The sequence below is a fragment of the Bubalus kerabau genome, chromosome 16 (genome assembly GCF_029407905.1).
Source record: "Bubalus kerabau isolate K-KA32 ecotype Philippines breed swamp buffalo chromosome 16, PCC_UOA_SB_1v2, whole genome shotgun sequence".
Taxonomy (NCBI): Eukaryota; Metazoa; Chordata; class Mammalia; order Artiodactyla; family Bovidae; genus Bubalus; species Bubalus kerabau.
The window spans coordinates 57277344-57298175 of NC_073639.1; the positions used below are offsets into that span (position 1 = coordinate 57277344).

The 20832-nt window shown below is 53.5% G+C and overlaps 2 protein-coding genes and 1 non-coding gene across 3 annotated transcripts; 1 reads left to right on the plus strand and 2 right to left on the minus strand.

The window, feature by feature from the left end:
• Window positions 1-200: 200 nt before the first annotated feature.
• Window positions 201-4823, minus strand: B3GNT4 (UDP-GlcNAc:betaGal beta-1,3-N-acetylglucosaminyltransferase 4). The gene is made up of 2 exons (XM_055549951.1): window positions 4708-4823; window positions 201-1281 (listed from the first exon to the last, which is right to left on the minus strand). The coding sequence occupies exon 2, from the start codon at window positions 1272-1274 to the stop codon at window positions 201-203; it is 1074 nt and encodes a 357-aa protein (XP_055405926.1). The 5' UTR covers window positions 1275-1281; window positions 4708-4823.
• A 462-nt stretch (window positions 4824-5285) lies between these two features.
• LRRC43 (leucine rich repeat containing 43) lies at window positions 5286-20628 on the minus strand. The gene is made up of 13 exons (XM_055549952.1): window positions 20536-20628; window positions 18969-19229; window positions 18277-18387; window positions 16608-16747; window positions 13898-14136; window positions 12829-13016; window positions 11556-11788; window positions 11240-11381; window positions 10929-11084; window positions 10651-10839; window positions 10277-10307; window positions 8828-8830; window positions 5286-5410 (listed from the first exon to the last, which is right to left on the minus strand). The coding sequence occupies exons 1-13, from the start codon at window positions 20626-20628 to the stop codon at window positions 5286-5288; spliced, it is 1911 nt and encodes a 636-aa protein (XP_055405927.1).
• Window positions 9004-9079, plus strand: TRNAE-CUC (transfer RNA glutamic acid (anticodon CUC)). The gene has a single exon. It is a non-coding gene; the product is annotated as a tRNA-Glu (tRNA).
• Window positions 20629-20832: the final 204 nt, after the last annotated feature.

Here is a 20832-nt window from a genome sequence, read left to right on the forward strand (position 1 = left end):
GTTCTGGCAGCATTTGCCATGCTTTGCCTGTTTAACACATACTGGTACAAGTTAGCCAGATTTCAGTATTTTAATCAAAGTTAGCAAGGTTTGGGAGGGGTTTACAAAAACAAAGTCAGCGTTCCCTGTAGCCTGTCAAGGGCCAGGTTGCAGGGTTCTTGATTTCTCATCATGATTGAAAAATTAAACAGTCCACTCGCTCAGCCCACCCCAGGAAGCTGGGACAAGGGGGCAGCTGCACACTTGAGCCCCTCGTCTGTTACCAGTGCCCACATGGTCCACATCTCCAGGGGACTGAGGCGGTGGACCAGAAGGAGCCCTCGGTACAGACAGGGGTCTAGAGGGTTCAGGGGCCGCCGGATTCCAAAAGTCTTGAAGCCAGCGTGGTGCATGGGGCTCACCCCTAGCTTTCTCAGGCACATCCCCACAAAGACGTCATCAATGGGGAAGAGTTCAGCCTCTTCCACAGCCAACTGGAGGCGCTGCATGGTGGCTCTGGACATGACATACCCCCCACCCCCAGCATAGGGCGGGTAGTGGCGGGCCCTGTACATGGAGGGTGGGATGAAATATTTGACCTTGGTGTTCCTGTTGGGCAGGGCCTGACGGATGACGTCCCCCACCAGGAGGTCCTGCGCTGGGTCCCAGCCATCCAGGAACTCCAGCACATTGGGGACATGGACAAAGACGTCATCATCTCCTTTTAGTATGAAATTGGCCTGGGGACAGGCAGCAGCCACCCAGCGCTGCAGGTGCAGCTCTTTGAGTGTCAGGTTGAAGAAGTCCTCAGCAAAGTCCCACTGCAGGATGTCATCAAACTCGCGGCTCTCGTAGGCCAGCAGCTGGGCCGGGGGAGCAGGCCCTGCCAACCCCAGGAGGAACACCAGCTTCAGCTGCCGGCCCTTAGCCCAGCTTCCCGCCCGGCCCCACGTGCTGCGGATGGCCGCGCGCCGCTCCACATGGCCGGGCTGCGACTTGATGGCCAGGAGCAGAAAGGTGTCCTCGGCACAGCCTGAAGGCTCCAGCAGGATGGAGAAGTTGCGGCAGTGGCGGTAGGTCAAGAAGAGGCGGTGACGGGTGGGCAGGAACAGGGAGGCGTTAGCCACCGTGTGGTTGGGTAGACATGGGCTGCGCCGGAGCCCTGGGGGAGCCCAGAAGGGCTGTCGGGCCACGGGCCCCCCCGCTGGCTGGGCCTCCTTCTTCAGAAAGAACAGGCAGCTGAGCAGCAACACTACAAGGCTGTATGGGACCAGCCACCCCACCCTGCGGAACATGGTGGTCCTGCAAGGAGAGCGCTGGTGAGCGGACGCAGTCCTGGCCCGGCCTCCACCTCTTCCATCCAAGAGCAACCCACCATCCTGTGTGCGTGCTAAGTTGCTCAGTCATGTCCGATTCTCTGTGACCCCATGGACTGTAGCCCACCAGGCTCCTCTGTCCATGGGATTCTCCAGGCAAGAATACTGGAGTGGGTTGCCATTTCCTCCTCCAAGGGATCTTCCCCACCCAGGGATAGAACCTATGTCTCTGGCATCTCTGCTTCCCCGGTGGCTCAATGGTAAAAGAATCCACCTGCCAGTGCAGGAGATACGGGTTCAACCCCTGATCCAGGAAGATCCCGCATACTTCAGAGCAGCTAAGCCTGTGCACCACAACCACTGAGCCTCCAGCAACTAGGTCCTTTTATTTTTTTCAGTGTGTCCTCTGGCTCTTTCCGCAGCCCCTCCCGTAGAACAGACCAAGCACACCTGCTGTGCCAGCGCTTGCTTCCCTTCTGCTGTCATTAGAGAACTTGGCTCAACTTTTTCTCCAAAAAGACTTGCAGCCACTTTAGATATATGAGACACCACAAGTGTTTTCAGTATTTCCCAAGAAACTCAAGTACCTAATGAGTTTCAGTGAAAATGACACAGCTTATTTCCAGAAAGAAACTCGAGAGTGCTCTGTTGATGGAAGACCCAGTCTCAGAGATGACAACCCCAGACACTGTCCTTAGGGAGTCTGGTCCACTGGGGAGTGGGGAGGAACCACTGTAGGGGAGCAGCAGGTGACAGAGGCCACAGAATGCACCCTTCACACCTGCCCCACGTAGCTTGGGTTTCCTGGGGAGTCAGTGAAACGGGGCTTTAGGAAAAACACAAAAACATGCACAGGAAGAGCATGAAACACATAGGGAAGCCATAGACTTGTATCAGGCTCCCCTGCAGACACCTCTCGCCAGTTCCTACTGCTTACTGAGTTCCAGTTTTCTCTTAGCAAGTTTCCCGGTGATCCAAAGAGAAGGCTGAGAAATGGTAACTCAGCACAGTAACCTACCCACAGCTCACAGCAGCAAAGCCAGGCCTCAGTCTCCCTCCTCGTCACCTCCCTGCTATGTCCTGGACCAGCTAGCCATCACTTTGATCCAGTCTACCTGCATTAAGCTCATCCCTGTTGTCTCTGCTGCCACTCCCCCAAAAGCATCTCACAGCTGCCAGAACTGTGCTTTTGAACTGTGGTGTGGGAGAAGACTCTTGAGAGTCCCTTGGACTGCAAGGAGATCAAACCAGTCCATCCTAAAGGAAATCAGTCCTGAATATTTATTGGAAGGACTGATGCTGAAGCTGAAACTCCAATACTTTGGCCACCTGATGCAAAGAACTCACTGGAAAAGACCCGGATGCTGGGGAAGATTGAAGGCAGGAAGAGAAGGGGACGACAGAGGATGCGATGGTTGGATGGCATCACTGACTCGATGGACATGAGTTTAAGCAAGCTCCAGGAGCTAGTGATGGACAGGGAAGCCTGGTGTGCTGTAGTCCATGGGGTCGCAAAGAGTCAGACACGACTGAGGGACTGAACTGAACTGATGGCTGCCAGGGCTGCCGTAGCAGGCAAAACCGGCAGGGTCGCAGCTCTCACAGTCCAAGAAGCCAGTACAAACCTCAGACTGTTGAGAAGAAATTAAAGCAGTGTGATGGAATACAGTGACCCAGAAGGCTGTCTTAGCCAACAGTTTAGAAAGACCTCCCTGAAAAAGAACACCTGAGCAAGAACTGAACAAAGTAAGGATCCAAACCACATAAAGGTCTGGGGGGGGGGGAGGAGTAGACTTCCCTGGTGGTTCAGTGGTTAAGAATCCACCTGCCAATGCAGGCGACATGGGTTCCATTCCTGGTCCGGGAAGATTCCACCTGCCGTGGGGCAGCTACACCCATATGCCTAGAGCCTGTGACCCACAAGAGAAGTCACTGCAATGAGAAGCCCGAGCACCACAACTAGAGAGTGGCCCCTGCTCACTGCAACCAGAGAAAGCAAGCGAGCAGCAACGAAGACCCAGTGCAGCCAGAAATAATTTTTTTTATTAAAGATCTGGGAAGGAGGAGTGGGGAGAGGAGGGGAGAGCATGGTCTGGGCCGGAGGGAACAGGTGAGTGCAGAGCTCCTGACAGAGGACAGGAGGTGTGCAGTGTGGTTGGAGTGTAAAGGACAAGGAGGAAAGTGGTAGGTAGTGAAGCAGAAGCAAAAGCCTGAGGAAGGTCACATACAAGATCCATAGTGAAGTTCCCGGGAAAGATCTAGGGTTCTATTGTAAGCACTGCAGAGATCCCTTAGAGGATTTAGCAGAGAAGGTCACTACTGCTGATGCTTAGATGATGGTTTATGGAAGGGCAAGAATGGAAACACTAAAGTAGCTAGCAAACTCTTGCATTAGTCATTAAGGGAGCGCAGCTGAGACTAGGGTGGAGGCCGTGGGGCGCCTGAGGGCCACATGGATTGCAGGCGTGGAAAACGGCTTTCAGGTGTGGGAGATACGCTGGCTGCGGGAGAGGACGCCGGGGAAAGGGGAGAGTGGGGGCAGATTGGTGGCGCCATTTACCGAGAAGGGCGCAAAGCCAGCAGTTTGGTTTTGACTTGTGCGTTTCAGAGGCGCTGTGGACCCGATTGCCCCTGTGCCCACAGCGCTCCCAGTGCGCCCAATTCCTCGGCGCTCCATTGCGGGAGCTAACCCCCAACTCCCCACCCCAAGGACGGGGCCGTTCCTCTGCTCCCCACTCCACTGCACTTACTGTGAATCCAATTCAGTACCTGTTAAACATAAGCCTCCCTCCATTCTGTGACCCCCCCCCCCCAAGCCTGGTCCTTTGGTGAGTGCACGCCTTACCCTCAAGTGGGTGCTGAGCCCTAAGGGTCTGATATTGCTTCTGGGATCCTCACTGGTCTCGATAACCTGGTATGCTTCGATGAGGGCAAGGGTCAAGGGCTGGTTCATTCTCCACACGACAGTCCGTAAAGGACTGTTGTGGGGTCGCAAAGTCCCGCGGGGTCGCCAGAACAGGGACCAGAGCCCCACGGTGGGCACCCCTCTCCGGGCTGGAGCACGGTGAGCAGCGCTGCACGACGGGGAATCCGGAGCAAGCGCCCCCAGGCTGCCCCCGGCCAAACCCCCAGCTCCAGCCATTCGGCATTCTTGCCCCAGTGGGGCGAACAGAAGCCGAGAGGTATCAGGAGACACCCTCCACCCCACCCCCGGCCCCGGCGGTTCACTGAGGGCAGGAAGTGGCTCCCGCTGGGTAGGGCGACCACGACCCCAGTGCAACCAGGTCGGCTCATTGCCCCTCCCGGGCAGGGGCCCGGCACCCCTCTGCTCACACTGGGACAGGGCCCCCCCAGCAGAGGGGCTCCAGGGGCCCAGACCCGACACTCCTCCGCCCGCCCCTCGCCGACCTACCTGAGCCGTGACGCCGCCTGGGCACGGGCGAGGAGCTCGCGCAGCGGCACCAGGTGAGCACAGTTTGCTCTTCTGGGCTCGGGCAGAGGGCGGGGTTCCGCGGCGCCCGCCAGCGCTGGTCACGCCCGCGCACCGCCGCCTCCCCAGCCGTGGATGTCGGGCTTGGGGGCGAGGCTTCTGGAGAGCGGGGCCCCTCCCCTCCCACCCCATGCACCTGCGGGCCAAGAGATCCTCCCCGGCTCTCCCTGGCTCTCCCCGGCCAGGCACCCGCTTCCTCCGGCCAGTTCCCGGCTCCTCCCCACCCCAGTTCCCCCGGCCAGCAAGCCCCTCCTCCCCTCCCCGAGGCCAGCCCCTACCCCTCGTTGCCGTTCCTCCCTGGCCAACCCCCCTAACCCCACTGCTAGCCTCCTGCTCCTCCCTAGCCAGGCATTCCCCGCTCCTCCTGGCCAGCACTCCCCTCCCCGGACGCACAGCGGCGGCCGGACAGACCGGTGTCAGAACCAGCAGGCCGGACAGTCGCGGGTTCAGAACTGGACCGGCCGGACATCCACGGTGTCAGAACCACGTTTAATCCCGCCCTACATGACGAGCCCCCGGAGCGCCTCCTCCGTCGACCGCCACTGGATCAGCTGGATCTGGATCTCCACCGTCAGGGGCTCGGGCTGATAGTCATTTTCGCACACTGAAACCAAAGATTTTACTTCTGAGGGAATATGAAAATATGAATCCGGAGAGATGAGCGGGTTGACGGTCCGGGCGACTCCGTCCCCAAAATGCAAACCTGACCTGAGTCCCCAGGCCAGCACGGTTTCAGAATCGCCCTGGGGTCTTAACCGTAATAAGGCATAAATCACATCTAATCAAGTCATTCAACAAGCTTCAATTTGAGTTACAAGATGAACTAGCTGCTTTTTCTTCAGACATTTTTTTCACTTGAAAAAAGGCTGACAAAATATGGATGGTTATTTCTGCACTTCTTTGGTGGGCCCAGTGGCTAGGACCCCACACTCCCAATGCAAGGGGCCGGGTCCATTCCTGGTCAGGGAACTAAATCCTACATGACCGGGGGCAGCCAAATAAATAAATAAATATATATATATGTGTGTATATATATATATATATATTTTTTTTTAAATATGGTTATTTCAGCATGAATATTTGGCAAATATTTTCTATAAAATGAATGAAGCAAGCCTGGCACTCCAGGCAAAACATCTGAAAGCATTCGGATAAATACATTTGTAACATTTGCACTTTCAAGTAGAAAGTGCAAATTCTTTGTAACATTGTATCTGCCACCATGAACTTAACAGTTTTCCAATACTGGAAGACTTTTCCAGTGATAGGTTTGATGATAAAGAAGGTGATTTGGAGATAATGGATAAAGAAACACGTGAACAGTTGAAAAATATGCCTAACTCAGTGAACCAGTATTTCACAAAAAACAATGACCAGATGTTAGCAATTGTTCATGAGTAAGACAGATGTTCAAAATGCAGCGTTTGTTTTTTTAAAAAAGGGCAATGTAGACTAATGAATTTAACATAACTTATTATGAAAAACTTCATCCATATAGATTGTTTCCATGTTGTAAAAACCTTTTAAAAACTACTGGTTGTCAAGCCTGATGTAATGTCAAAGAATATCCACAACTATTTAAAAGTCTATTAAGCTATTTCCATCTTTTCCAGTTGCATGTCCATGTGAGAATAGATTTTCTTCATATACTTTAACTACAGCAAACATCACACAGACTCACTGCAGAAGCACCTCTGCATATGTGGCTTCCTCAGTTAAGCCAGACATTAAAGAAATTAGCAAAAATGTAAAAAGTAAAAGCTTTCTTTGAGCTCATTTTAATCCCAGGGCTTAATGATAAAATTGCTTAAAATCAATGATAAAGAGAAAACTTTTAAAGCTTAAAGAGAGAGGGGGGGAAAAAGGACACATTATATACAGAGGAACAAATATGAAGATGACATCAGATTTATCATCAGAAAAAAAAAATGCAAACCAGAGGACAGTAGCAGAACAGTGGACATTTAAACACTCAAATTTGAAAACTATCAACTTAAATTTCTCTCTTCCCTCCCCACTCTCCTTTAGGGGCTCCCACTCTGTGGATATGATTTCCTTTGAGTTTATGTCACTGATCACTAATGCTCTGTTCATTTTTTTTTCCAGCCATTTTTCTCTCTGAGTTTAACTCTGGGTAGTTTCTCCTGCTTCCAGTTAGTTTCCTCCGTTTTCCTTCTGCATTGTCTAATCTGCCATTAATCCCGCTGAGTACATTTTTCAAGTGATACTGTGGTTTTCATCCCTAAAATTCTGATTTATCTTCCATGTCACTATGTAACATGGTCAATCTTTCCTCTAGCTTCTTGGCTATACATAATATAATGATAAAGATGTATTTAATGTCCTTGTCTATGAATTCTATCATATATGTCATTGCTGAGTCAATTACAATTGATTCAATTTCATTATATACTGAATTGTCTTGCTTTTTTACATGCCTGGTAATTTCTCACTGGGTGGCAGACATTGTGAACTTACCTTGAGTGGCTGGCTACCTCACCTTGGCTTGGCTATTTCTGTATTCCTATCAATATCCTTAGGTTTTGTTTTAGGAACAAAACACACAGTTAAGTCTGACCCTTTCAGGCCTTGCTTTCCCTTCGTGCTCAGAATCTGTAGTGTTTCCCAGAGTACTGGGCTCAACCCTTTTCTATCAACAAACTCATATCTTCATGGCTTTAAACACCATCTATAAGCTGATTCATTCATTCAATCGATGTGCTGGGAGCTGGAGATTGTGTGGCTTTAAAGAATACAAGCATAGCTCCTGCCCTACTAGAGCTTACTCATGTGTACATACGTATGTGTGTCTGTATTAATCGCTCAGTCGTGTCCGACTCTTTGTGACCCCATGGACTCTTTGCATCCACCTGGCTCCTCTATCCATGGGTTCTCCAGGCAAGAATAGGGGAGTGAGTTGCCATGCCCTCCTCCAAGGAATCTTCCTAACCCAGGGATCGAACCCAGGTCTCCCACACTGCAGGCAGATTCTTTACCATCTGATCCACCGGGGAAGCCAAAGATCTCACACACTGCGGGACAACTAAGCCCGTGTGCTGCAACTGCTGAGCCAGCACCCTAGAACCCGTGCTCTGCAGCGAGAAGCCACTGCAGTGAGGAGCCCTTGCACTGCAACTGGAGAGCAGCCCCCATTCACTGCCCCTAGAGAAAGCCTGCGTGCCACACGAAGACCCAGTGCAGCCATAAATCAATAAACTTTAAAAAATTAAGCACCTACACAGATTCACATCTATGTAGGTATCATTGTGATACCTGTGATCATTGTGATTTCCTGTAAAGGAAAACACAGGATGCTGTGAAGAAGATAAAGGGCCTAACCCCAACCAGACGATTAGCTTCCCTAGAGAAGGGTCACTGAAGCTGACTGACCCGAGAAGCAGCAGCGGAGTGAGTGGGAAGAGTAAAGTAAGTACTCTGAGTAGACTTCCCCCGTGCAGGCTAAGGAAACTGCAGTCGTTCTGAGTGAAGACCGCTAGGTGTTCTGACCAGGGCAGAGGAGATGGAGTCAGAGAAGAGGAGGCAGCTCAGGAGCACTGTCGACCATGGGGACTCTGGATGCACACCCGACTCAACTTCTCAACTTCATGTCCCCAAAGCTGAGCTCATCTTCCCCACTCCCCGCCACCGGGCCCCAATCACTGCCAGGCAGAAGTCCCGCCTGCTCCTGCTCCCCAGTCACCAGATCGGCCTGTTTCTTCTTCCTCATGGCTCTCTGCTCCGTCTTCTCCACACCATCCCCACCACCCATTCCTAAGCCCAGGCTCTGATTCTTGCCTTAAGTGCTTCTTTTTTTTTTTTTTTTTTAAGGTGACTTTTTTTTTTTTCCAGCAAGAGAAAATTCTCATAAAATTCAAAACATTTAAACCATTTAAAAGCATACAGTTTGGTGACTTTTAGTAAATTTACAATGGTGTGCAACCATCACCACTAATTCCAGAACATTTTCATCACCCCAAATGGAAACCCATTAAGCAGTCACACCCCTTTCCCCTTCCCCACTTCCAGGCAACCACTGATCTACTCTCTGTCTCTATGGGTTTGACTCATCTCGACATTTCATGTAAAATGGAATCATACACTACGCAGTCTTTTGTGTCCGGCTTCTTTCCCTTAGCACTGAGTTTTCAAGCTTTACCCATGGAGTTGGATGTGTCAGGGCTTCATTCCTTTTCGTGATGGAATAATTGCATGGGGACTTCCCTGGTGGTCCAGTGGCTAAGACGAGTCTGAGCTCTCAATGCAGAGGCCCCAGGTTCGATCCCTGGTCAGGGAACTGGATCCTACATGCCACAACTAAAAGGTCTCAAGTCCCACAGCTGAAGATCATGCATGCTACAACCAAAGCACTGGCTTGCCACAACTAAGACCAAATTTTTTTCTTTAAAAAGTCCCACTGTATGGGTAGGTCACATTTTGCTTACCCAGTTCATCCACTGATGGTCATCTGGGCTGTTTCCACACTGCCTGCTGCTCACAGCACTGCTGTGATCTCACCTAGACTTTTGCAGCACTCTCCCAACTGAGCAATGTCTTCCATCTCTCCCCGTAAGCCAAACAGTTCTAAAAATTAAATCTAAAACTTACCTATTTCAATGCTGCCACTGCCCACACAACAAGCCTGAGAACCTCATACAGCAAAGAAGAGCTAATGCCCTGCAGGAGCTTCCCAGGTAGGGCTCACATGGTAAAAGAACCTGCCTGCCAATGCAGGAGACATAAGACACCAGTTCAAACCCTGGTAGGGAAGATCCCTTGGAGGAGGGCCAAGTATTCTTGCCTGGAGAATCCCCATGGACAGAGGAGCCTGGAGGGTCATAGTCCTTGGGATTGCAAAGAGTCAGAGACAACTGAGCCATTTAGCATGCTGTGCAGGAGCAGGACTACCACTGAGCTGGAAGGACACTGGACCCCCAACCCGAGCCTCCCCTCCCCACTCCGTCCTGCCCCGCCCTGGGACACCTGTCCTGCCTGGTTCCTGACCGAGGCAGGCCCCTGTGCACAGGGCCACACAGAAGACTCAGGGCTTGGTCCTCAGGGTAGGCATGGCCCTCCCATCAGCTGGAAGATACAACTCTCCATCCTCCCATCCCTTCAGTCCCCAGTCAGGCTGACCCCTCAGGGAGTCCTGCTATATTTGTGCCCTTCCCCAAACTCCTGTGTGGAAATCCCAGCCCCCCATGGTGATGCTGTTGGGAGGTAGGGCCTTTGGAAGGTGATTATGTCATTAGGGCAGGGGGTGGTTGGTGCTGGCCCCTCTCCCACCAGGTGAGGACCCAGGGGGAAGGTGCCAACCAGGCCAAGGGCCATCACCTGGTGCTGCTGGCATCTTGGTCTTGGACTTCACCTCCAGAGCAGCTGGAAAGCAATGTCTGATGTTCACTCGCCACCCACCCTGGGGCAACTTACAGCAACCCTAACAGACTGGTCCTCAGCAAACCCTCCCTGCCCTCTGCCCCTCATCGGCACCTACCTTTTTTACCTTTCTTATTCTTCTTTGCATCCTGAGAGACAGAACCACAGAGTAAGTTCCTCACTGGAGTGGGGGGGTACTGGGGGAAGGGTGGGTCCAGACGCTAGCGAGTGAGAGCTCCCTGGCCAGGGTCCCTCAGACCAGGGAAGTGAGGCGGGGGTCTCCTCCGGAGGAGCTGCCCGGCCTGCCTGCTTGCCTGGCCCTTCAAACTCGAGAAGGCCACACATCAGGCAGGTGACCCTTGTTGCATGCCCCGACCCCCACCCTCTTGTGGTTCTGCTCCCCCTTCCCCATCCCCCCTCCCCCTCCCTCCCCTCCCCACCATGACCAGGCATCTGTGGGCAGGGGAGGGGTGTGGGGAGGGGCCATTATACCCTGTTAAGTGTCAGCCGGTCAGCTTCCAAGGTCCGGATCACCCCAAAGTTGCACACGGTAGACACGAAGGGCTCCCCGGCCAGCAGGGGCTCTAGCACCACCGGGCTGCTGCCCAGCACCCGCAGGATGGGCGGGTCCTGGCGCAGCTCCTTAGGAAGCTCCTTCTGCTTCTTGCCCCCCTTTTGCGCCTGTGAGGAGAGGCCAGGTGGGTGGACAGGGTGGGCAGGGGGCCGGGAGCACCTCCCACCACCCAGGCCACCGCCCCACCTGGAGGTACCTTGGGGGGTTCTTTCTCCCCTTTGCCTGCCTTGTCTTTGCCCTTCTTGTCTTTCTTGTCTTTCTCCTTCTCCTTCTTGTCCTTCTCTCCTTTGCCCTTCTTAGCAGCCAAGGGACTGTCTGAGGAAGACGGCTGCTCCACAGGCCAGGAGAGAATCTAGGGGGTGGAGGCGGGGAGGGTGCTAGCTGGGATCTTTCTGGAAAGGCACAGAGACCCCACCAATGGGGGAGCAGGGCTACAGATGCCCAACAGGGAAGCAGAGCACAGGAGACAGGGGCAGCGTATGAAGCCTGGAGAACACTGGCGCCCACCTTCTCCTCCACGACGGTGACCACGGTCCCTGAGAGCAGGAAGGCCTTGAGCGGCACCAGGTCCTTCAGCGTGTGCTGCATCTCGTAGTTGCAGGGGATGACATCAGACCAGGGCTTGGGGACTGTGCTGAAGAGCACTGTCCTTGGGAGCAGAGAGGCCACATGGTGGGGGGCTGTGCCATCCGGGGAGGGCTTTGAGAAGATCAGCAACACGTGGGCACAGCCAGGGACAGAGGCCAGGAGGGATGGGGGCACAGAGAACGGTAAACATCCGGTGTGGTCTGGTCCCGGCCCCCAGCCACGTGAGCATCCTTACCCCGGGGATGGGCAGAGCCGGGGATCCAGGAGCGGCCGCAGTTTGGCCAGCTCTTCTGCAGAGTCTGTGGACCGTGGCAATGGCTCAGAAGCACCAGAAACAATGGACTCCTCCATCTCCCCCAACTCAGACAGGGAGGCCAGCCCTGATTCCAAGGACTCTTCTACGTCTTCGATGATGTCTTCCAGAATGTCCTCACCCAGCTGTTCCAAGCTGGAAGGGGGCTTGATGATCTGTCAAAGACATGAAGATACATTCAAGACTGCTGGCCTCAGAGCTCATGCCCGACACGACGCGCACACAGTGTGAACGGGCGCCTGTGCTTGATGGATATGAAGCAAAGAAACACATGGCCTTAGAGGGCAGGAAGTTAAAAACCAACCAAGCAAACAAACTAAACAGCCAGTCTGGATTCTTCAGAAAGTTCTGTGTTAGGAGTAAAGACAGGGACTTCCCTGGATGTTCAGTGGCTAAGACTCCGAGCTCCCAACGCAGAGGGCCTGGCTTCAATCCCTGGTCAGGGAACTAGATCCCACACGCCACAACTAAAGATCCTGCATGCCACAACAAAGATGGAAGATCCAACATTCTGCAACTAAGACCCGGCACAGACAAATAAATAAATGAGTAATAATAATAAAGAGTAAAAATAGTAACAATTTCTTCACACGTTAGGAAACCCTCGCATTTCTCCTAGTCGAATGACACTGTTGGGTTTTCTCATGATGGGAAGGGAGAGGGGAGGTACAGGAGGAGTTGGAGAGCAGGGTCGGGAGGCCAGCAGCCTAGTCCTGAGAATCTGGGCTGCTCCCTTGTTAGGTCCTTTGCTTCTGTTTCAGGGGGCATTAGGAAGGGGTGAGCAGGACTGAGAGTCACTCCAGCTTCAAGGGGCTTCCCAGGTGGTGCTAGTGGTAAAGAACCCACTTGCCAATACAGGAGACTTAAGAGATGTGGCTTCGATCCCTGGGTCAGGATGATCCCCTGGAGGAGGAAATAGCAACCCACTCCAGTATCCTTGCTTGGACAATCCCAGGGACGGAGGAGCCCGGAGGCTACAGTCCAGGGGATCGCAAAGAGTTGGACACGACTGAAGTGACTGAGCACACCAGCAACACCAGCTTCAAGAAAGGGGCTGAGCAGAAGCTGCCCTCCTGTTCAGAGGAGGGTATGAATTGGAAAGGCCCATGTTAAGGGGTTTCCTGGTTTCCCTAAAGCCATCCTGTCTGCACAGGGGACCCTGAGAACCCGAGGGCAGAGCTGCCCAGGCACCCACCTCAGCCAGGACTCCGCCGTATTGGCTTCCTTCGCCTTCTTCATCTTCTACAAAATCATACGTCACATAGTAATTGTAAGTGATGAAAGGGCCTTGGGGCCCTGGTTCTGGGTCCAAGACCGAGGAGTCCAGCACCCCTCGGAGGTTTCCAACAGTCACCAATAACTGTGCCTCGGGTGCCAGGAGATCTGCAGGAGGGAACAGGCAGGGGTGAGGGGAACCGAGGGATGAGATGGACAGACAGAGAGCAAAGAAGGGTGGGTGAGCATGCCTCCTGCCTCCTGCTCTGAGCCGGGCTGAGCCTCACTTTGCAGACTTGGGTTCATGTCCCAGCGCTGCCAAGTTCAACACACAGAGAACTGGGGTAAGTCTCAGGGGCTTCCCTGGTGGCTTGGACAGTAAAACATCCGCCTGCAATGTGGGAGACCCAGGTTCAATCCCTGGGTCAGGAAGATCCCCTGGAGACGGGAATGGCTACCCACTCCAGTATCCTTGCCTGGAGAAGTCCAAGGACAGATGTTACAGTCCATGGGGTCACAAAGAGTCAAGACACGACTGAGTGACTGACACTTTCACTTTCCTTCGGGCAAGACGCCCCCTCTTCAGCCTTGTTTTCCTGATCCGTATAATGGAAATGGCAGGAGCTGCTTTGCAGGATGCTTGCAGGTGGAGGCTATGTGACTTTAGCCGGTGCCTGACACGCAGAGGGCGGAGCTATTACTACCCTGTTTCATCACCCTGACCTTGAGAAGACTCTGGTACAGCCACAAGAGGTGATCTCAAGCCACCAGCAAGCCAAGAAGCTGATTTAAAGAATGTTTCCCATTTGTCTTGCAAGGAAGGGAGGGGACCGCAATGGTCCCAACCCCCTACCATTTCTGTCCCCAAATCTCAATCACGTGGATCAAAATCTGGGAGAGAACTCTGCCCAAGAAAGTGAGTTACACCTGAACGAGGTCTGAGTCAGCCGAGTTGGGTGACAAACAAGACATGTACACCCAGTAGGGTGGTGGGTAGGCCGGGGGGGCCCTCAACAGTTCCCCCAAGCCCTGCACCTTGGCCCCCTTACCCTCGCTGTGGCTGAGCCCCCGGAAGAGATGCTTCTCGCTGGATGCCACGGTGATGTCGTCCAGCACGCAGAGCCTGGCCAGGCTGTCGATGGTGAAGCCCCGGTAGTGGGGCATCAGGGCCAGTGGATTGCCCTGGAGGAGCAGCAGCCTCAGGTGCTTCAGTGTCTGCAGGCCGGCCACCATGTTCTGCAGGTCCGTCAGGTTGTTGAAGCTCAGGTCCAGGGAGACGAGGTTGGGCCTGAAAGGCGAGCAGCACGGCCCAGGAGCACGAGGCCAGGTGAGCAGAGCGGTGGGGACAGGCAGCCGTGGTCGTGTCAATGTGCCTGCATCTGCCAGCACCCCCAGCACCCTGAGTCCCGGCTGGACAAGGCCCGGTGCTGAGGGCGGGATGGGAGACTGTGGCCTCCCTGACACTCAGGCCTCGGGCTGCTGTTGACCCGAGTTAGCCCCCTGTCTGGATGGAGCCCCCGTTTCCCCCGACCCCCTGGCTCTTGCTGTGCACAGAGGTGGCCATCACATCCTGCTTCCACTCAACTTGTATGTGTATAGACCTCTTCTCAGCTAACCATCTGGCTATCTCCCATACATCTAGAAGGTTCTCAGCAGAGACAGACAGACTGGTGAGGAAGGTGGAGGCAGGCCTCTGTACGGAGGGGCCGTGGGGGTGGGGTAGGAGAGCCCGACAAACAGGGGGGCCTGGGAAGAGGGGGTGTGAGGCTTGAAGGGTCTAGAAGCTGGAAGAAGTGCCCCAGGATCAGACCAGGCCATGACTGGGGGAAGCAGTCTGGTTTGTTCCTTTTATTTTTTTTAAATATTTACTTATTTATTTGACTGCACCAGGTCTCGGTCGTGGATGTGGAATCTAGTTCCCTGACCAGGAATCAAACCCAGGCCCCCTGCTTTGGGAGCATGGAGTCTTAGCCACTGGACTGCCAGGGAAGTCCCTGGTTTGTTTCTTGGGGCACGTGGGTGAAGAAGAGCCAGCCACTAGGGACAGAGGAGGCGCCCCGCACCTCCCACCCGGTGGCAGGCCTCCCTACTGTGCAAACCAGAAAGTGAACGGATTCCAGCTCTGAGAGCAGAGGCAACAAATACAGTTCACAAGGGGACACCTCATCAGCACAATCCTGCCATCACACGTGACCATCTCCCAGCCGCACCTGCCCTTCTTCCCTCCTCTCATCCTGCCCTGATGTTGACCAGCCAGTCACAGAAATACCCGAGAAGAACACTTCGTTTGGACCGGCACACAGATTTTGCCCAATACCAGCCTCCTTCAGGAGAACTGGTGGAAGCATCAGAAAGATGGATTCGCAGGACGAGTACCCTCCTTTTAAATTCAAAACAGCAAAAGATGGAGCTTTCACACATACATGTTTCTATGAAATCCACACTCAGCATCAAGCAGGCGATGTTATCATAAGCCTGTTTTCCAAATCAAAGACCAGAACACTTAAGGGACGTCCCTGGAGGTCCAGTGGTTAAGACTCTGCGCTTCCACAGCAGGGAGTGTGGGTTTGGTCCCTGGTTGGGGAACTAAGATCCTACATGCCATGTGGCCAAAAATTTTAAATGAATAAATTAATAAAAAATAACCGAAACGCTTAGAACTCTGGCAGAGTTCTGAACTCAGCTGTCACACACAGCCCAAAGTGTGTGTTCTCTTCCTGTGCCTCGCAGCTTCCCTGACGACGGAGGAAGTGGAAGTCAGGGATTGGAATTGTGCATGGTTGAGGCTGTGCAGAGGCAGCTTTGCCAAGATAAAGAGGAAGAAGGAAGAAATTAGGGTCAGAGACAGGCCTTCCACGAGCACGTTCCCAGGCCACCTGGGAAAGCTGCCCTGCTCCTCGAGGCCTTCCTGGGCTGTGAGGAAAGAACTGTCATGAACCTCAGCCCAGGGAGGTCTGCCCAGGATGCTGAGCCCTGGGAATCCTCACAGAGGCTTTGACAGGCCTCTCTGGCCCAGCTTCCTCTGAGGGAGGGTCTTTTTTGTTTTTTTGTTTTAATGTGGATCACTTTTAAAGTCTTTATTGAATATGTTACAATGTTATTTCTGTTTTATGTATTAGGGGTTATCAGCCCCAAGGCATGTGGAGTCTTAGCTCCCTGACCAGGGATTGAACCTGCGACGCCCTGCACTGGAAGGCAAAGTTCTAACCACTGGACTGCCGGGGAAGTCCCTCCTCTGATAGGCTTTCACGGGTGGTGTCTGCTGCCCTCAGATGACTCAGATTGACCACTGCTCACCCACCAAGGAGACAAAGCCAAAGCAGACGTGTCTGTAGGGCAGTGGTTCTCAGGTGGGGGTGGCTTTGGCCCCCAGTGGCCATGTGGCACTTTGGGTTGTCACAGCAGGTCTGGGGTGGACGCTCCTGGCCTCTGATGGGTGGAGGCCAGGGAGCTGCAGGACGGGCCTTGGAACCGAGAATTCACTGGCCCAAACAGCAAGAGGAATCGTGAATTGGAAGCATGTCCTCAAAGCCAAAGGTCCGCTCACTCTCATTGGCTCTTGGTGCCCTCCCCTGGGCCTCAGTGGGATTTTTGGTTTATGGGGTCAGAGAAAAAAAACCCTAGGTCTGGACTTAGCAGCCAACCAGGAGTTATTACAGAAAAGAGCAAAGCTGAGTTCTCCAAGTCGCCAGCTTAGAGGGGCCCCCATGGCACGCTCAGCCCCCTCCTCCCTCTTCCCCCAGGGCGCTCCCGAGTTACCAGTGGTCGCTGGTGACGTGCAGACTCTCCAGGGGGCCCAGGAGCTTGTTGTGGCCCAGCCCCAAGTGCTGGAGGCGCGGGGGTGGGTGGCGGCACAGACACTCCATGCTGCCTATCTTGTTGCCGTACAGCTCCAGGACCTGAGACCAGCGGACAGACAGCCCGGGAGCCCAGGGAGAACAGAGTCCGCCCCCTCCTTCAGCCCTGGGCAACTTAGGAGGGGAGCTGCAAAGTACTCAGGCCTTGTCTCTCTCTGCCTACCTGGACTCCCTTCTAAGGATCCAGGAAGAGGGACTTCCCTGGTGGTCCAGTGGCTAAGACTCCACACTCTCAGTGCGGGGGGTCCAGGTTCAATTCCTGGTCAGGGAACTAGATCCCATATGCTGCTGCTAAGACCCAGTGCAGCCAAGTAAATAAATTTTTAAAAATAAAGTAAAAAATATAAGAATAAAATAAAGTAAATACAGCCTTTGGGTTGGTGATTTTAAAAAAAGGGTTCGGGAAGAAAATATTCCTGCGGTAGCTGTCAGAAAGCTTCTTTTCCTTTTGCGAAGGAAACTTTAAAATATGGAGTGGAGCTGATGTCGGAGAGGGTGAGAGGGGACATCTGTAATATTTTGGCAACTTCCCAATCCATGGCAGTTGTCCCTGGGGAAGCCAAAGTGCCCCTGGACCAAAGAAGTAAGCCCAAAGATAACAGAGTTCTTGTGTTTCTCCTCCCAGGCCTTCCTCATTTTCTTCTTGAGGTTGGCACTGAGACATACAGCGGAGCCTCTTCTGCCATCAAATTTACTAGTCTCGGCATTTAATTTAAAATTGAGACCATTTTGATATACTCAACTGAAGACTCATAATATTGTCTGGCCTACCATTTTTTCATTGTGGTTTTATATATAATAAAACATAATTTGTAATTTCAACCCTTTTTAAGTGGACAATTCAGCAGCTTTAAGTACACTCACTCCAGGTACAACCATCATCATCATTGTCCATTTCATCGCCCCACACAGAAACTCTACCCACTGAACATCTCCCCAGTCCCTCCCTGCTCCCCCTGTATCCTCTAATGTACTTTCTGTCTCTCTGGATTTGCCTCTTCTACGGATTTCATGTAATCATCTAATACGTGGCTTTTTGTGTCCAACCTCTTTCATTCAGCATCACGTTTTCAAGATCATCCACATTGTTCATTTCATTTTTTTTCTTGCCACACTGTGTGGCATGAGGGATCTTAGTTCCCCAACAAGGGATAGATCCCATGCCCCCTTAGGTGGGTGGAAGCAAGGAGTCTTACTGGACTGCCAGGGAAGTCCCTGTCATGCCTTTTCATGACTGTGTAGACAGACCACATTTTGCTGCTCCATTCATCTGCTGATAACACACAGGCTGTCTTCACCTTTTGGCAACTGTGAACAGTGAACACTGGCGTACAGGAATCTGAGTCCCTGCCTTCGAGGCTTTGGGGTGTAGACCTAGGAAGGGAATTTCTGGGCCACGTGGAAATCCTGTGTTTCACTTTTTAAGGGGTCTGGCCAACCTTTCAAAAGCCTTGAACCCGCCCTTAGCACAAGACATGATGGTCAAACCTCTTGGGGAGTGGGCAAGGAAGGTGCAGGGTCTCTGGGCAGCTCTGGATCCAAGACCCAGAATGGAACCTGGGCTCCTTTACCTTGAGAGTTGGGGGCAGGTTGGTGGTGTCAATCTCCTTGATTTGATTAGCACTCAGCACCAACTCTTCAAGCTTCACAAATTTCAGGAGCTCTTTGTCCACCAGGCTCACCTGGAAGGGAGGAAAGGGATATTGGAGCTGCAGTGGCCGAGGCGGCCCTGGAGTCTACTAGAGGACAGCAACGGTGGGTCCAGCCTCAGAGAGTGACCACCCCACACCCCAACCCCCTTCCTCTCCTGTGCGCCTTTCCTGCAGCTTTCTGCCAGGGCCTGAAGAGGCCTCTCACCTCTCAAGCCTCACCCTTCCTCTGACACCCTTCCAGCTTCCCTGTCTTGTGTCCCTTGTTGGACTGTCAGCTCCCGAGGGCAGGAATCAGAGCCATCGTGAACCCTGTGGTCCTAAGGGACCACTCTAGTTTACATCCTGCAGGGTCAGGCCAGAAACTTCAGGGGCCTGTCTGTGAATCCTCAGTTGACTTTGGCTCCAAGGACATTACGGGCCACCCTGGCTGGGCCTCCCTTCTCTGGGGCGACAAACTAGGCAAGTTTGCTGGGCTTGGTAGCCCTGCTCTGAGGACAAGCTGGTGAGATTAATCAGGAGGAGAGCGGAACTAGGTCTTACCACCCGGTCCCGTAAGGGGAATGGCTCCCCTCTCATTATCCCTGTACTTGAGGCTCACTCCCAGCACTCACATCCTTGTCCACCACCCGGAGCGACCTGAAGTAGGTGTAGAAGAAGCTGTCTTTGAGCATCAGTGGATTCTGGATGGCCAGCTCTTTCAGGAAAAGGTCCTCTGCGCTTGAGCCCTCCACCAGAGCCCAGGGTGAGTGGGCGCTGCGGACTAGGCCCAGCAGATCCTCTACCGTCTCCTCCCCAGGGCTCAGGGCCTTCTCCTCTCTGGGGATCAGCTCCCGCCATACTCGGCTAGTTTGAGGAAGAAATCGTGACTTATTCTGCAGTAAGGGGTGGGGGAGGGGGAGGAACAGAATTTCTCTCTTTATGACTCACCCCCTCTCAAGGATTCAAAATTCCCAAAATGGGACAGACTATAAGACAGGACAAGCAGGGTGAGCTTAGAAGCCAGGAGGTGTAAAAGGCAATCTGTGGGAGGTACTTAGCCAAGGAAAGGTTTCCGAAGCAGAGGCGGCAAAGGCTGAACATCTGGCCCTTTAGATGCCGTAAGTGGAGGATGAAAGAGTTTGGTCCTTGAGTTTACTGTCTTCCACCCCTTCATCTTGAGAGGCGTCTGTCTATTAAACCCCAGAGCACAGCACAAAGCCAGGCACACAGTAGGGGCCCAGTCAATGTTTGTTCATCAAACAAGTTAATTAGTTCCTTGATTAGCATCTCGGTTTTCTCTTCTATGAAAATGGGAACCAGCCCAACAAGGGAATGTGGGGTCCCAGCGTCCCACTAGTCAATCCTAAAGGAATTCAGCCCTGAATATTCACTGGAAGGACTGATGCTGAAGCTGAAGCTCCAGTACTTTGGCCACCTGATGCAAAGAGCTGATTCATTGGAAAAGACCCTGATGCTGGGAAAGACTGAGGGCAGGAGAAGAAGGGGATGACAGGATGAGATGGTTGGATGGCATCACCGACTTACTGGACATGAGTGTGAGCAAACTCTGGGAGAGACTGAAGGACAGGGAAGCCTGGTGTGTTGCAGTCCATGGGGTCTCAAAGACTCGTACAGGAACACCAAAAAGCTTCCCACCAAGCCCATGGGAACCATTCAGGACTCAGGACTTCCTGGCACACTTGAGAAGCTCCTGGTTCTGAAGGTCATGCTCCTCCTGCACTTAGCTGGTGAGGACAGCCCCTTTGGCCACATCGCAGCAGGGTCCTAACTGTAAACCTGCTCTCAGGACGATATTTCACCCCTAAAGGAGGCTGGTGTCTTTAAGAGAGCCTGCCCCGGGGTCCCGCTCTGCTCGAGGCGGGGTCCCTGCCCTCTACCCTGGGTCAGCGACCACAGGTGGGGGCCTATCTCGTCCTCCCCTGCAGCGTCCCTGTTCCCACAGTCCACCCCCATCCCCATCCCCAGGTCAGGACGCTCCCTAAACGCCCAGATCCAAACATCCTCTCCAGGCTTCTCCTTATTAACCAACTCCTGGGACTGGTGGCGCCCTCAGCACCCAGAGCCAGCCCTTCCCCAGCCCCGCTCTGCGTCCCTAGGCCCTGGCCTGGCCCCTAGTCGGTCCCCTCCGTTTCCCAGACCGCCGAGTCCCTCCACCGGCCGCCTCGCCAGCGCCCGCACCCAGCTGCCGGTGCCGCACGGAAACTCGTGCAGACACAATTGTCGCAGGTGCTCCCGGACCGCGGCGCTCAAGGTCCGGGTCTCCGGCTCCATGCTCGCGCGTTCGCCACGCCAGCTGGTTGCTAGGCAACCGCCGGGACGCTCCAGGCGGCGGAGGCGCGGTTGCGCAGGCGCTCCTGGAACCCACTATTCTCGCTTGCGGACACTTTTCCCTCAGCCAGAAATCAGAGACCCAACTGCACCGGGTTAGCAATACTCTTCTCACCACCGCCTGGGGGTGATTACCGTGGTGGCCCC